Source organism: Coptis chinensis, chromosome 4, assembly GCF_015680905.1.
Source record: "Coptis chinensis isolate HL-2020 chromosome 4, ASM1568090v1, whole genome shotgun sequence".
In the NCBI taxonomy this organism is placed as follows: Eukaryota; Viridiplantae; Streptophyta; class Magnoliopsida; order Ranunculales; family Ranunculaceae; genus Coptis; species Coptis chinensis.
Window position 1 is genome coordinate 10,492,075 of NC_141459.1, and position 17,556 is coordinate 10,509,630.

At 37.9% G+C, this 17,556-nt stretch overlaps 1 protein-coding gene across 1 annotated transcript; it reads left to right on the forward strand.

The window, feature by feature from the left end:
* Nucleotides 1-2,110: 2,110 nt before the first annotated feature.
* On the forward strand, nucleotides 2,111-2,752 carry LOC147501804 (uncharacterized). The gene has a single exon (XM_086604397.1). It carries the CDS (start codon nucleotides 2,111-2,113, stop codon nucleotides 2,750-2,752), a length of 642 nt encoding a protein of 213 aa, XP_086460523.1.
* The last annotated feature ends 14,804 nt before the right edge of the window (nucleotides 2,753-17,556 follow it).

A 17,556-nucleotide genomic window follows, 5' to 3' on the forward strand; every position in this document is an offset into this window, starting at 1 on the left:
ATTATTTTATATGTGAGATGCTAATATAGTATCGGTGAATATTTGCCCACGGGATTGTGGCGTAGTGCAATAATATATTGGCACGTGAAAGAATGAAAGTGACTATGAGATATAATTGAGATATTTCTATATATTGTGGCTTAGTGCAATAAGGCAATTGACCTGCACGTGATATAGTAGATATGATTATGAGTCATTAATGTATGACACCTGAATAAATTACGTAACGAAAATCCTAGAACCTGACTACCACAACTCATGTGATTGGCCCTTCTGGCGTTTCAGTTAATCTGAATGGCCTTCGGGTGGCCCTCATGGCGTTTCAGTTAATCTGAATGGCCTTCGGCTGCCCTTCGGGCGTTCAAGAAAATTTGAATGGCCCTCCGGCGTAACCCGAATAGTGGTTTTGATTATTCCGTTCACAAAATAGAACGATGATCGCATAATATTTTATGCCGAATAGTGGCGGTGCTTACATAGATTTGGCTTCCGTGTGAGGATTTACGGTGTCGCGGCATCCCGCGAGGGTGGTTACGCACGGAGTGGCTCATTATGTAAAGGGAGGCATGTAGATGTACATGTTCGGGGGTGGGCGATTGTGGTAGCCAGGGAAACTAGGTAAGACATAGATACGACGGATTTTAAGGACACGCAAAGAAAACCTTAATTAATATAATTATGGTAATATGTTTGTTAATGATGTATATGTAGATAGAGGATTATATATGGTTTTGCAGAAGGGTGGGTCAAACTAATTACTTGGGCAAAGACGACCCACTCTGTGATTGAGCATGAAATGAGGTACGTATATAATATGTTTGTTTGGTTATTTGTTTAGTTGAACCTAAGGCGCCTCGATGGAGGAACTACATGCCTTATTTGTTATGTGTATAGTTTGTTGTGTGGTTAGTGGGAAGTTAAGGCGCCTCAGTGGAGGAACTACCTGCCTTAAATTATTGTACTTAAGGATGTTGTTTTAGTCATTGAAAGTTAAGGCTTCGGTGGAGGAACTAAAGCTGCCCCGTATAGATTATGTATATATTTGTATAAGTATATGTTGTTTTAGAGCTACTCACACCAGCATTTTATAATGTCAACCTAATTGCATGTTTGTTTATGGTGTGTTCATTCAATGAACATAGTTGATAAGTTTTTTGAGTTTAGTGTTGAAGAAGAGTGGTTGCTGCTTGTGGTTTGCGTTAGCATTGCATCTCAGGTTGTGTTTTGTTTTCCCTTGAGGCGATATAGATTTTCAGTCTTGACGATGTTTTACGTATTTTCATTTGTAAATTTTTGTAATGAAAAGGACATTTGTTTAAGATGAAATTTTTATTGGTTTTTAATTAACCGCATATTTAAACTGTTTATGGGTTTTTGGGAGTTGAGAGTGCGTCACACCTCGGAGATCGAAGAGTCGGGAACAAATAATGTTTTTCCGAATTCTGTCGAAATTCGGGGTGTGACAGTATGTGACCAAGTTTAATGAGTTATCGAGGTTTGCTCCCTATCTTGTGGATACTGACAAGAAGAAAAACCAAAAGTTCATTCGTGGGTTAGAGAGTTACTTGTCCAGCAAGTTGATTCCTTTTGACGGGGACACCTTTGATCGTGTGTTGGACTTGGCATTGAGATATGAGGAGCAGAATGCATCCCTAAGAGAGTTGAGGGGGAAGAGTAAGTTTGGTGAGATGCCAGTTGTTGGTCCTAGGCCTTTTGAGAGCAAAGCAAAACCCGAATATGTTTAGGCCTTATGATATTGCTCGTAGGGTCCGTTTCGCAGACCACCATCCTATGGGTTTCAGGGAGGATTTCATCAGCAAGGTGTATTTCGACCCCAGGGAGGATTTGCACAGCAGGTGGTTATAGGCCACCGGGGCAAACTGGAGGCTATAGACCTCGTGGGGAATCAATGGCGAGGCGTGGTCCCGGGCCAGTGGTCGAGCTACCCGCGACCCATACCAAAGACACTCGAGCCATAGTTCCCGTTTGAAAGCGGCTTGGCCGGAAGTGTAAGCAGGTGGGTCATTTATCTCGTTATTGCCCTACCAAGCAGGGTAATCAGCTGAACAGAGCACCAACACCAGTCACTCGTGCTAGGGCCTATGTAGCTATGCCAGGACATGGAAATGTTGAAGGTACCTTTAGTTCATCTCAGTTTATATTCAAAGTTTTGTTTGATTCGGGTGCTTCACATTCCTTTATATCTCGTCAGTATGTTAAGAAAGAACGTTTTAAAACTACACCTTTACCTAAGCCTTTGTGTGTTGAGACACCATTAGGAGGTTCTGTTACCTTATATGACGAGTGCAAAGGTTTTAAGTTGAGTTTCTTAGACCATGTCTTTATGGTAGACTTGATCGTTTTGGGGTTTGAGGGTTTCCATTTTATACTTGGTATGGACTGGTTGACGCATTATCATGTTACCTTGGATTGTGCGAGGAGGGAAGTTATAGTGAATACACCTGGCATGCCGAGGTTGATTCACACATGTGTTAGTAAGGAGGACTCGGTGATGTCTAGCTTCCTGTGCTCTATAGAGATACCCACGAGGGATATTAGCGATATAGAAGTAGTGAGAGACTTCAAAGATGTTTTTCAGGAGATTCCAAGGTTGCCACCCAAGAGGGAGGTGGAGTTTTGTATATACTTGTTACCAGGGACTGCACTAGTTTCAAAGTCGGCTTACCGGTTGGCGCCTAAGCTTTTGGACGAAATGAAAGTGCAAGTCGAGGAATTACTCAAGAAGGGGTAAGAGTTTAAGTTTTAGTTTGTTTTTGGCTTAACCATATCTTTTGAGTGTATGGGTTTGAACCTTTTAAGGTGTGTATGACCAGGTTCATACGACCGAGCAACTCACCATGGGGTGCGCCTGCTATTTTTGTTTCAAAGAAGGATGGTACTCTCGAGGATGTGTATTGACTTAAGGGATTTGAACCGGTGACTATAAAAATAAGTATCCGCTTCCTAGGATTGATGATTTGTTGGACCAGTTGAAAGGGGATAAGATATTTTCAAAGTTTGATTTAAGGACCGGTTATTATCGATGGGAGTCAAGAGAAGAGTATTCCTTTGATCGCATTTAGAACTTCGGTATGGGTCAGATGAGTTTTTGTGATGCCTTTGGGGTTTTTAATGCACCTGCAGATTCTTTATGGACCCGATGAATCGTGATTTTCAGGCCCTATTTGGATAAATTTGTGATTGTTTTCATTGATGACATTTTAGTGTATTCACAAAACACGTAAGAACATAAGATGCATTTGAAGATAGTGATGCAGACGCTCGTGAGAACGAGGTTGTATGCTAAGTTTAGCAAGTGCCATTTTTGGGAGGAAGAAATTTGTTTCTTGGGACATGTGGTATCTAGTGAAGGGATTGTTATAGACCCTGAGAAGGTTGCTGCAGTGAAAGAATGGAAACAACCAACCACTGTTATAGAGATTAGGAGTATCCTGGGGTTAGCTGGATATTATCGGAGATTTATTGAGAAGTTTTCACTTATTGCAGCTCCGCTCACGAGGTTAACTAGGAAGGATGTGAAGTTTGTGTGGACTAATGATTGTGAGAAGGCTTTCTTAGAATTGAAACAGAGGTTGACTACAGCTCCAATTTTAGTAATCCTGACTAGAGGCGGAAAGTGGTTTTTACAGATGCTAGTGGAACTGGTTTGGGTTGTGTGTTAATGCAAGACCAGAAGGTGGTGTCGTATGCTTCACGACAGTTGAAGATACACGAGAGACGTTATTTTACTCATGACCTGGAGTTAGCGGCAGTGGTTTTTGCTTTGAAGGTGTGGAGACATTATTTATATGGTGAGAAGCTCGAGCTTTACACAGATCACAAGAGTTTGAAGTATCTTTATTCACAGAAAGAGTTGAATATGAGATAGTAGAGATGGATGGAGTTCATAAGTAGTTATGACTTCGAGATTCAGTATCACCCAGGCAAGGGCAATGTAGTTACGGATACACTTGGTCGATTGTTTGGTGTTTTGACCACTCTTATGGTGCAAGAGTGGAAGAGTTTAGAGACTATAGCAGCTTATGACGTCCGGACTACACCAAATACATATGAGGGGTATATATGCAGTTTGGAGGTTAGGCCGGTGATTTTCAGTAGAGTGATTGCCATGCGCAGAGACCGATTTCTTTTGAGTCGGTTAGATGATCTGGTCATTGATATTTTAAATGATTGTCCATCTGATTGGGCAGTTGATTCTAAGGGAGGATTGAGATTTCATGAGAGCTTGTGTGTACCAGATGATGCAGGGTTAAAGAAGGAGATATTATATGAAGCTCATCATTCTCGGTTTACAATTCATCTTGGAGGAACGAAGATGTACCAAGACTTGAAGAGGACCTTTTGGTGGGAAGGAATGAAAAGAGATATCGGAGAATATATTTCTCAGTGTTTAACTTGTCAGTAGGTTAAGGCAGAACATCAGAGGCCTTCTGGATTATTGCAGTCATTAGAGATACCGATGTGGAAATGGGAGCACATTTCTATGGATTTCATTGATGGCTTGCCTAAGTCTCGGAGAGGTAATGAATCTATTTGGGTTATTGTTGATCGTTTAACGAAGTCTGCTCATTTCATTCCTATTGACGTGCATAGAAATACAGATAAGTTAGTTTCCTTGTACATTCGGGAAGTGGTTAGGTTACATGGGATTCCAGTGAGTATTGTTTCAGATCAAGATCCTTTGTTCACTTCCGAGTTCTGGAAGAGTTTTCAGCGTGCTATGGGTACTAGTTTGGCGATGAGTACTGCTTATCATCCTCAGACAGATGGATAGATGGAGAGGGTGAATTAGATATTAGAAGATATGTTACGCTCTTGTGTAATGGATTTTGGTGGAGGATGCGAGGAGCATTTACCTTTGGTGGAGTTTGCATATAATAACAGTTTCCAGTCGAGCATCGGTATGGCACCTTTTGAGGCTTTGTATGGGCATCCATGTCGATCACCTGCTTGTTGGGTAGACGTGGGAGACCGAGTATTACTTGGGCCTGAGATAGTGAGAGAGACATCTGAACAGATTAAAATCATTAGAGAAAGGATTAAGACAACACAGAGAAGGCAGAAAAGTTATGCAAATTTGAAGAGGAAACGGGTTGAGTTTTCTGTAGGCGATTTTTTGTTTTTGAAGGGTTTCCCCTATGAGAGGAGTTATGAGGTTTGGCATGAAAGGAAAGTTGAGTCCACGATATATTGGACCATATGAGATAGTAACCTCCGTTGGTAGTTTGGCGTACCGTCTTGCTTTGCTGCCTAACTTAGCAATGATTCATGATGTCTTCCACGTGTCTATGCTACGGAAATGTGTGAAAGATCCTACTGAGATTGTTCAGCCAACAGAGCTAGAGTTGAACGATGATGTAACTTTTTACAAATGAGGCCTATCACGATAGTAGATAGGGATGTGAAACACCTTAGGAGGAGGATTATAAACTTGGTAAAAGTGCAAGATTGGAGTGAAAGGGAAAATGACATGACTTGGGAACTTGAAGATAAGATAAGGCAGATGCATCCTGAGCTCTTCTCTAACACTCTACCTTGAATCTCGGGACGAGATCCTTTTAAGGTGTGTATATTATAACACCCCGTCTTTTTATTTTATTTTCCTAGTATAATAATAATAATAATAATAATAGATAATAGATAAAACAAAAGATATGATAATTATCAGTTAAGGATAAAAGCCCCGTAGGTAAATAGATAAGTTTCCTCCTTGTTTTTCGGTGAGTTTTTTAAAAACTAAAAGGGGATTCTCACGTAGAGTTTTTGAGGGAAAAACATAGCGAGAGTTTTAGAAGAAAAAAAAGGGAGTTTTACTGAAAGAAGAAAAGGTTTTGAACGAGGAAGATCGTCTTTTTCACGCGATAGTCGACTTCGGTCTTTCAGGGTTTTTCCGCTTTCGAAAAGTTGTTCGGTTTATAAACTGTGAGTAGTCTGAAGATGTTTTTTTTTTTTAAATATTTGTTTTCTGCTAATCATATCCGTAATACTGGTTTCCTTATTTGATATCTTGTAAACTCTGTTAATGGTGCCAGCTGTTAGATACAAATTTTGAAGTACTACAGTATATAAAATTCTGTTGAGTTTGAGCATTGAATTGTCGAAGCCTTGACACCGGTTGTTCATGGCGTCGACATCAGAACCAAATCGTCCTATTCTTTGTTGTGTTTGAATGATGTGTTTTGTTTGATTTTGTAGTGATGTTAAATTGTTGTGGTTATGATTGATGATGTTTGGTTGTGGTGGTGAAGTGTTGGGTATTGAATTGGTGTTTGGTTTGATTGGGTGCTGGAGAGTGTGAGGGGAAGCTTTGGAACAGGCGCATTAATGGAGGTCAATGTCGATCCGGTTTTGAGGGAGGAATTGGTGAAACAATGATTTGGGTTTTGTATTAACTAAAGTAGTAGGGGTTTTAGTTTAGGTCATTTTCAGTTAGGTTGGGAGGTGAGTGGTGGTCCGGCGAGCTCTGCAGTGGTGGTGGAGGCGCTGGAAGAGGTGACCTAGCATAGGATTGGGAATCGCGATTTGTTAGTATAGGTATGTAGGGGTTTTCAAAAGGAACCAAACCGCTAGGTTAACTAGTGGTGGCGAGCGGTGGTTGGTGGTGGATGCGCTGGAGAGTGTGAGAGAGGAAGATGAACAGTGATTTTTTGTTGTTGGGCTTATGTCGAATTTCGTGGGTGGGCTTGAGTGTTTTAATTTTTTGAATTTCTTTTTGGACTTAAGTTTTAGACTTTGGGCCTTCGTCTTTGGGTTTTGGGTTAGAAGAGTTTAGGTCTGGTTGACTGCTGTTGACCATTGGCAGGTTGACTTTGATTGTTGACCATTGGCAGGTTGACTTTGACTATTGACCAGGGTTGACTTTGACTAGTTGACCCAGTTTGACTTTTAACTCGGATTATGATTTGGGCTATTAGGATAGGTTTAGGGCTATTAGCGTGCTTGACTTTAGGCTAAGACCTTTATATATACGTGTGTACGTGTATTAACTACTATGTGATATTTCAGTTTGATATACAACCTTATGACACTTAGACATCCATATAATTAATAATGCGTAAACCAAAAATACAAGAAACAAGAAACAAGATACTCCTTAGTTCTCTGAAATAATATATGCAATAAAGTTCAATAATGCATAAACAAATTTACCGCACCCTTTTAGAACTCTCCACGCCTCAAGTTTTGGAAATGAGTTTTATGACTGATGATGTCATATGTTAGGTGGGCATTTATTGAATGTGCCATAAATGGCCCGTTAGCATTATAAATGGTTATTCATTGAATGTGCCATAAATGACCCGGGTATTCATTGAATGTGCCATGAATGACCAGATTGTTTGGAGTGCCCTAGAGAGGAACTAAGGTATTCGCTTTGCGGATTAGTTGTATTCCTTGAGTGTACGTGAATGTAGGGTTGGGTATTCCTTGAATGTGGCGGAATGACCTAGGGCATTCATTGAATGTGCCATGAATGGCCCGTTAGTGATATGATATGTATTCTTTGAATGTGGCGGGAATGACCTAAGGTATTCATTGAATGTGTCATGAATGACCTGAGTTTTATGCCCTAAGAGGCTGTGAAATATGTGTATGAAAGCCTAGAGATGGCTATGATATTGTGGTATTTGGTAGGAAAGAGGCATACAGAAATGTGTGATTTGGCAAATGTGTGGAGTGCAAATCGTGGAGTTGGTACTAAAGGGTGAGTGTATAAGAAAAGTAATTGATTAATTGATAAGAGAAATTGATTTGAGTGTGCGAGTGTGTTTGGGCTTACATTTGAATACCTAGAGGATATCTACATATGTTATATAAAATTTCTAACTTTCTTTTGCAGGAGGGTAGGACTTAATAATATTTTGTGTAGGGACGCGGTCCTACCCTAATACAGCAGTGGATATCGGTAAGTTTTAGTTTATTTAATTAGTTATTAAAACAAGTTATTATAACGAGTTAATAAGATGGAAGTCTTGCTTGGGAAGAAACTATGCCAGTTGAAATGACGAAACTACCTGTCTTCCAAGCTGAGAATGATTAAATTATGATATATTTAAAGTGTTAGTTAGATAAGTAAAGATTGGAAATGTTTATATGTGGTTAGTCTACTCATACCAGCAAATTCCATTTTGTTGACCTTTGTTTGCTTTGTTTTGGCAACGTGGGTGTGTTCTTGGGAATATAGGTGGAAGGCAGTAGAACCGCGGCATGTGATTTGGATTCTTGCCTGGAGCAGTCCTTTAGTTCTTTTATTAGGTCCGATTCTTCTTGGAAGGATGTAATAACGTAGTTTATATTTCAGCATGACATGAGAATAAGATATTGAAGACTTTTATTTTTTAGAGTTGTTTGATATTCTGTTTGGACGGAAGATAGCTTAATAAAGTGATGGTGGAAAACTCTTGGGATTATTTTAATTTAAGTTGATTCTTTTATGATGTGGGTTTTTAAGGTTTTTGGCATGTGTTGTATCCACCCCGTCATAGCCTGGGTTTTTAGACAATTAAACATAGCGATGTTTGAGATATTTATATTTCAAATATTCACTTTGTAATTGTTTAGAAATTCGGGTTGTGACAACAATGGTACCCAAATCTCTGTCAATAGAAACAAAATCATACCTTTCTTCTTTTTTTGGCATTTTTCAGATCATTATATTCTTCTTCTATTTTTCTTTTTCAGAGAGATTTGAAATATGCTGATCAACAAATAAGTAACTTAGTTTTGTGGAATGTCAAGTAGTAACACCGAACAAAGATGAGATAAAGTTTTTGGTGGAAAAGTCGGGACTTTTGTTTTGTTTTTGTTTTTTGATTGGTTTTAATAGGGTGAGAATGGCGAACAATTGAAATTGGGAAAAGATAGCGTAGATTTCCTTTTTTCTTGCCGAATTATTAGAAAAGCTGAGGTGTCCACCTCAGAGAAAAAAGGGGAGCTGACGTGGTTTGTTGGGAGCAGTCTCGACTGTTCAGTATTAATGGTATTTGATTAATGTTATGGCATGAAAGTAAATATTCATTCTATATGCCAACAATATACAATCCAACTATTGACCCACTGGTTCGACCAGTGATTCACTGACCCAGTATCTACACCGGGCCAATCCCCGAGTTGGGTCTGATAACATTGGTAGAGATGCAGTGTCGGCCTTGATGCAAAGCAAGCCAAGCCACCGCTTTGGGCCACTAAGTCAATACATATCAAATTTAAGGGCCACATTATACTCGCCCACAAAATCCCACAAAAGGGAAATTTATTACGTTTTCAATCAAAAGTCAAAAAGCCACCTACGGAAACATAAAAAAAAAACCCAGTTGTTGTTCGCCTGTTCCAAAACTGAAATTCTACAAAAAAAAAAACAAACCTTCAGTCGTTGTTCGCCTATTCAAGAAGTAAAGACGTAAAGGTACAAAACTCCACTCATTCTACCTGGTTTTTGGTATTAAATATTTAGATAATTAGATTGGAGTGTTTGTTGTTTACAATCATGCCTCCTAGAATTAGAATGCATGCATATGGTAGTAGCAAAAAAAAAAAAAAAAAACAGAACAACTTATTCAATCTCAAACAGGAGCTATTCATAAGTATTTTTCTAGTGGCAAAGAAAAAGATAGTTCTGATGAAGATTTAGTGAATGAAGAACATGAAAATTTGGTGGATGCACCACATGAAGATTTGGTAGATGAGGATTGCCAATGATAATGAGGATCATATGATGAATGACACACATGAAGACTTGGTAGCTAACTGAAGACAATGAAAATTTGGTGGCTGCAAACAATAAAGATTTGGTGGATAAAGATGATGAAGATTTGGTTGATGAAGAACTTAATCAACAAATAAATGTGGCTGGCTTATTTAGGCTAGTAAACATTGATGACCCGCGAAAATGGGATAAGATGGATCAAAATTTGAGATTTATTAGTGGAAAGAGGCCCTAAAAAGAGATAACCTTGTCGATTTTCCTAAAGATGATCTTGGTAGGCATTTTTCTTCTACTCATTATGTTGACACTTATCAAATGGAGAGAAGTAAGATAGAAGATGGCTTGTATATTCCAATGCTTTGGATAGGGTATTTTGCTTTTGTTGCAAGTTGTTTAAGCATGACGGAAACAATATTCAGATGGTGAATAATGGATTTAAAAATTGGAGAAATCTTTTACAGAGGCTTAAAAGTCATGAAAAAAGTAGTAGGCACATCAGTTGCATGATCGAGCAGTTGGATTGAATTAGAGATAAGATTGAAAAAGAATGAAACGATTAATAAACGTGTGCAAGAACAGATCAATAAAGAGAAAGAACGTTGGGGTCACATATTACTGAGGATATTCTCTATTGTGAAAGCTCTTGCTAGAAATAATTTAGCATTTCGTGGGACAAAAGAGAAGATTTATCAAGAGAACAATAATATTTTCTTAGGCATAATTCAGATGATTGCCGAATTTGATCCTGTAATGCAAGAACATATTCGGTGTATTCAAAAAAAAGAAATTCATTACCATTATCTTAGTCACAAGATACAGAATGAGTTAATACATTTGCTAGAAGAGGAGACCAAAAGTATCATTGTAAATAAAATCCAAAAAACAAAATATTTTTCTGTGATATTTGATTGCACCCTAGATATAAGTCATGAAGAACAAATGTCAATTGTTATACGGTGTGTTGATGTTTCTACAAGTCCGGTAAAAATAAAATAATTCTTTTTAGGATTTCTATAGGTGGACGACACTTCGGGATTGAGACTTTTTAACACACTCAAAGATGCACTAAACTCTCTTCAGCTAGAAATCGGTGATATAAGAGGACAAGGATATGATAATGGATCTAACATGAAAGGAAAACACAAAGGTGTGCAAAAGAGGTTGCTTGAAATAAATCTAAGAGCAATGTATACGCCTTGTGGTTGCCACAGTCTCAACCTTGCTCTATGTGATATGGCTAACTCTTGTTCTAAAACTGTATTTTTTTTTAGTGGTACAATGTATATATTCGTTGTTTTCTTCTTCTACAAAGCGGTGGAAGGTCTTCTTCTTCAAAGATCATGTAAAATACAAAGAAAAGAAATGTAAGAATACCCTATCTACCGTGATCATGGAAAACATATAGAGTTTTTATGTACGTCCTTTTTACATTTTACCGTAATTCTTAAATGATGTGTAATATGCAATCAGTCAACTAAATCCTACAAAGTGACTAATAGTCTAATACCATCTTGTGGCCGGTAAATACAAAAAAAAAAAACTCACAAGAGTACAAGACTGATTTTGAAAATGACACACTTCATGCCTCGATATCTTTGGATTAATTAGAAGCGGGTTGACCAGTAGTATTTTTTTTGTTTTGCTAAGGTGCGGGTTGACGAGTCTCCCACTCTAGTTGCCTTGAAGATGTAATTGAATTGGGTAAACTCGTTAGACCGATCGACTCAAAATTTATTTTTTTACTAGCTAGAATTTAAATCAGTCAGTCTATGGCGTATCTTAATGACGTTTGTCTATGACAAACGAAATCTAACCGTGAGAAACAAACCATATTTATTGACAGGGTGGCTACTGTTGGATTGTTGTTTCAGCCAACAAATTCCAATACCACGAGGTATATATTCAAGCATAATCCTCCTTGAGCTATAAGGGCTCCAATACAACCCCTAGAAGGCCTTTTATAGTTACTACCATCTTGGAAATTATGGCGGGTAAAGATTTTAGAGAGAAATGAATTTGGGAGGATTGCTACAACAAGACTCAAACCACATGACATGCATGTTACAAGTCAAAACACACTTTCACCATACTAGTTTCACATCAGCTAAAAATTTATGCCAGATTTATCTTTTAATATAAAAATATGCCATTGTAAAATATAAGAGTCTTCTATGTCCCTTGTCTCCTCTAAACACACCTTGGAAAAACTGATATGGCCCTCTATTTTGAGGGCACACATTGGTGATGCTCTAACCTTACTCATATAATCTTTTGTGCATTACTCAAAAAGCTAAATAATCGAGAACGATTATCACTACATGTATCATGTATTCATGTATGCCTCTACATAGCTTTTTTTTTTTTTTTTCTTTATTTTAAAAGTAGAAAATTAAAGTACAACAATACCTACAATTGCGCCATCCAAAAAAAACAAAGGTGATATTCATTTGTTTATTATGGATGCTAATGAATATCACATACTTTATATGAGTTATATATTGTATCAATCTAGTATCGAAAAACAGTAATAAGAAAGGAAGTAAAACTTATTCGAGGATTGTTTGCACAATTTCCTTAAGAAAAAAACAGTATGGTAGCCGCCAAAAGGTTGTCGTCTCGGATACCAAAATTGGATGAGCGTGTCACCCTTTAATGAACTCTGCGGGAACTCTCAAAGATATACTCGGAAGTTTTGAATCGGAGGAAAATAATGTTGTGTTTTCGTATTTTCTAAAAAGAGAGACCTTAGTTTTATAGATCTGAAAAAAACTTCGGGCTATTGCCTTTATTGTTTGACTTCGAATCAAGAAAAGATGTGAGTTTCAGTTTTGGAAAGAAGACCAAAAACAAGCCCCAACTTACTGCGATCCATGAAGCCCAATTGGGTGGATTTGCACCCCCTAGGCGACGTGTGTGGCACAAGACTAAGGTTTTCGGAGATTTTGGCATGAGCAGCACCTCCTTATATCTCTCTACACTATCCCCTCCATAAGGACACAACCAATATAAACTTAAGAGTCTTAAGTTTAGTAACCAATGGGACTAAAGCCCCCACATTAGAGTGTAGTAGATACAAAAGGTCATGGGTTCAAACCCATGAGGACACAAATTCATTCACATTTCCAACAAATGAATGGAATTATTAAGAAAGAAGAAAAAAAAAAACAAAACAAGAATGTCGGAGTACAAAGGTGTCATAACGACTTGAACCTTAAGTTTTGGTGTTTTGTCTGTCGGGATTACTAGTTGACCGGTGACCTTAGTCTTGAACATTCAACCTATATGTAAGCCTAGTCAACAGGTAAACACACATAACTTCATAAATCATCATAGAGTTCCCCGGTTTTGCTTTCATTATAGCCATGAGCTTCCCGGGTTTCATGAGTGCTCTAGAGAACAAGCCTATAAGTTCTCATAGGAAGCGGCTTTTACTTGAACACTCATATAGGATCAGAGGTAATCTTTGTATCTTTACACCCCAATGGAAAACCAGCTATAGAAAGCATTAAGAGTATTCACTCATCCTTTAAATGATACGAAGGTACTACTACATCATAGGGATGGGTACGAAGTTTTCACTCTAGGTGTAGTACCCCCACAAATCATGAATAACTTGTTTCCCCATTGAACCTTGATCCGGGATCTCCATTCACGAAGGTTGGGTGTCGGTTATCGGTGATTTAATTAAATAGGCAATTAGTCTTTAATAGACTTTAACCGATGTACTAAAACCCACTCTACTAGCTAGGTCTTTAGTTAAAGGATAACTAAATTTTCTTTTGACCTCACAAAGTCAATAGCTATGATCCCATCTCTTAACAATGCATACCGTGTTATGTCTTACCGAATATGTCGAGATTTCCCATTATAGGAAGTATTTTTGGCCCCTCAAGATGCTTGGCTATCACGGTGAATAGAGGCAGTGGAATGGGGGTTTAGGCCAAAGCGGGATATCAATCAAAAAATTTCGATCCACTGCTTCCTACTAGCTTTGTCTAAAGCTATAAACTCAGATTCCATAGTGGAAAAGGGCAATGCAAGTTTGCTTTTAGATGATTAAACCCCGCCATAGTGAACACATAACCACTAGTGGATTTAGATTCCGAGAATCAAGAATCCAATTGGCATCACTTGAAAGCACAATTTGGATATCGCCATAATGAACACCATAATTTGAAGTATATTTCAAATATCTCAATACCGATAAGAGCATCCCAATGCTCATTTCTTTGGGATTTATGGTGTATCTACTAACATACAAAGCTATGTCGGGTCTAGTGCAGTTCATAAGATACATGAGACTACCTATAACCCTAGAAAACTCTAAAGGAGATACACCTAATCCAAATTTTTTTGTCAAATGTATACTAGGATCATATGGTGTTAAAAAAAAAAATCAAATTGATTAAATCTTTTAAGCATTTTCTACATAATGAGATTGAGACAAAGTAATTCCATCGAATTATACACTATCTTAATGCCAAGAATGACATAAAACGATACCCAAATCTTTCATGTCAAAATGCTTACTCAAAAAAAGATTTAGTCTTATTTGACGGTCTCTAAACTACGGGTTCCAATGATCAACATGTCATCCACATATAAACAGATAATTACACCAGATTGTTCCTCAAATTTGCAATAAATGCATTTATGCCTCATTTATTAATATTAAAACCATTAGAGATTAGCACACTATCAAATTTCTATGCCATTGTTTAGGAGCTTGTTTGAGACCGTAAAGAGATTTCTTTAGCCTACAAACTTTTCTCTCAAGGCCTTCTAAGACAAACCCTTACGGTCTGATCCATATATATCTCCTCTTGTAATTCCCCATTTAGAAATGCCGTTTTAACGCGTCCATTTGGTGAATTACGAGAAGTAGAAGCAAAGGCTATTAACATTCGATAGATGTAATCCTTGTCATTAGAGAGTAGGTATCAAAGAAATCAAACCCTTCTCTTGTTTATAGCCTTTGCTACTAATCTCGCTTTTATATTTATCAATAGATCCATCGCCTTAAGTTTCTTTCTAAATAACCATTTATTCCCAATAGTTTTGACTCCCCAAGTGTTATTGGTTATAATGGACTCATATTCACTTAGAATGGCCTCTCTCCAAAAATCGCGATAGAAGATGACATGGCCTCTGAATAGGTCGAGGATCCTCCTCTATAAGAAAGTAAAGGAAATCAGGTCCAAAAGAGGTGTTAGTCCTAGGTCTTGCTCCTCCCTCTGAGTTATCGTGAAGAATCTTCTAACCAAGTGTAGAAGAACTTCGAGTCCCTCCCCGATCTCTCAATAAATGGGAATTTATCCTCAAAAAGACATCATCCCTAGACTCAATAATGGTATTATCATCAACAAATTTATTTTTAGATTTGAAGACTAAAACCTCAGGCAATGCTATTCCGTGCATACCCAATAAAGACAATGTTTTAGGGCCAAGTTTAGTCCCTTGGGTGTTGGTATATAGATACCTTAGCCAAACACCCCCACACTTTAAAGAATCTATAAAATCGGTGTCCTATTTTTCCACATCTCCATGTTCTTTAAAAGGTATCTTAGAAGGCCGTTAGCAAAGCCTCCCCATAGGTTCATAGAAGCCCCAGAGCTATTGATCATTGAATTGATCATATCTTTGAGAGTCCTATTTTTCCTCTCTGCTATCCCATTGGATGGGGAGCATAAAAGGCGATGGTCTCATGTACAATACCATTATTTTTCACAAAATTTATTGAAAGGACGTTAATATTCACCTCCTATCGGACCTAACTATTTTTTATTTTCTTGTCTAACCGGTTCTCAACTTAGGTTTTAAAGGAAATAAATTTAGCTAAGCTATCATCCTTACTCTTAAGAAGATAAACATGATGAAGCGTGAAGCATCATCAATGAATGTAACAAAATATTTATTACCTCCTCTAGTCATGTAAACTTTTAAGATCACATAGGTCGATGTGAATCAATGCCAACAACTTCGGTGTTTCTTTCTACCTTTTGAAAGGTTTCTAGCATATTTAGATTCTACACATACTTCACATCTCTTATTTTCAGAAATAGTATTCTTGGATATGTTACCTAGATGCATCAGTTTTTTAATTGAAACATTATTGCGTGTCCATTTCAACCCCAGATCAAATGACTCAACCATATAAGAAGAAGTAGATGCTTTATTTAAATCAAAAGTTACATTGAGCTTAAACAAGCCTTCATCTAAATAACCTTTACCCACAAGGCTCCCCCCTTAGTCGAGAACAAATTTTTTCAAAGACAAGTTTTGACCCCTTCTTACTTAAAACAAAACCAGATTTTTCCTAATATCGGGGAACATAAAGAACATCCTTCAAATTAAGAACATTTCAGTGAACTTCAAATTTGTCCCTTTTCCTTCAACTCTAGATGCCGGATGGAGTTACCCATGAACGGACTTTCTCCTTCTCCCGGAGGAGTAAAATGCACTTTTTAGTGCCCATGATGTGTTTGGTAGCCCGGTGTCTACCCACGATCGTCATGTTACTTTCGCCAAGTTAAATGAACCACAAAGAAAAGTTACCAGAACTACATTTGCTTGTGCCTTGTCTTTCTTCCCATCATTCGGACCTTTTTGAATTTTACGGTCGGGGCTATAACATAGCAATGAATTTTGGATTGTAAGGTTTCTTTTAAAAGTGAGGTTGGAATTTGTTTATTCTTGTTCAGCGTGATATGGTTTCTTTTTTGACGGGAATTTAGTTGATTTAGACTTAGAAGAACTAGCAAATAAGCGTTACCTTCCACCGGGTTAGCCTTAGCCTTCATTTTACGAAGTCTCCACATTGAGTTGAAATTTATCCTCCTCGATCCAAGGTTGGCGATCGGATCTTCTAGTGTCATCTCTTTCTTCTTATGTTTGAGACTATTTTGTACTCCTTCGAGGAAGGGAGTTTCTCAATGATGGAAGCAACACGGAAGCCTTTGCAGATTTTATAACCTTCCTGCAAAATCTCATGAATAATTATTTAAAGCTCCTCCACTTGAGAAACAATGATTTCCCATCTTCCATCTTGAATTCGAAACTTTCCTACAAGAAAAACACGCATCTTTCGGAGAGCATACTTCTTATCAAGTAAACTCCTAATTCGAAGCGATCGTACACCGCAAAGATAAACATCATACAAATCAAGGGAAAGACAATCAAGTATATAATTTCTACATAAGTAGTCTTTCTTTTCCCATCTCTCCACACCACCGAGCGACCCGTGTTCATCTTCATTTTCATTGTAAAGCGGGTTTCACAATCGAAATCCATTCAACCAATTTCAGAGTAGTCGATAAAACCGCATTTTCATCCGCCGGTAGCTTAAAATTTACGCCATCAAAAAAATTCGGGTTTGACGGACTTACCACTAGGTTTTTCCAATATTAACAACAAAGCCACAATACTAGATAATAACGGATCGTTATTAGACAATCGTTTTTTGTCTTAATCATCGAGGATTGTGCTCGGCAGCCTTCGTCTCCCGGGAGAGACCTTAAATCTTTCCCAATTGGGTGGATTTGCATTAGCGGCGTGTGTGGGCACACGCCAAGACTAAGGTTTTCTGGAGCTCCCAAACCAAGGAGGCCTTGTAAGCACCTCCTTATATCTCTACACTATCCCTCCATAAGGGACACAACCAATATAAACTTAAGAGTCTTAAGTTTAGTAGTAACCAATAATGGACTAAAGCCCCCCACATTAGAGTGTAGTAGATACAAAAGGTCATGGGTTCAAACCCATGAGGACACAAATTCATTCACATTTCCAACATATATATCATATCCATTTCCATTTCGACAGTATGTAGTAAA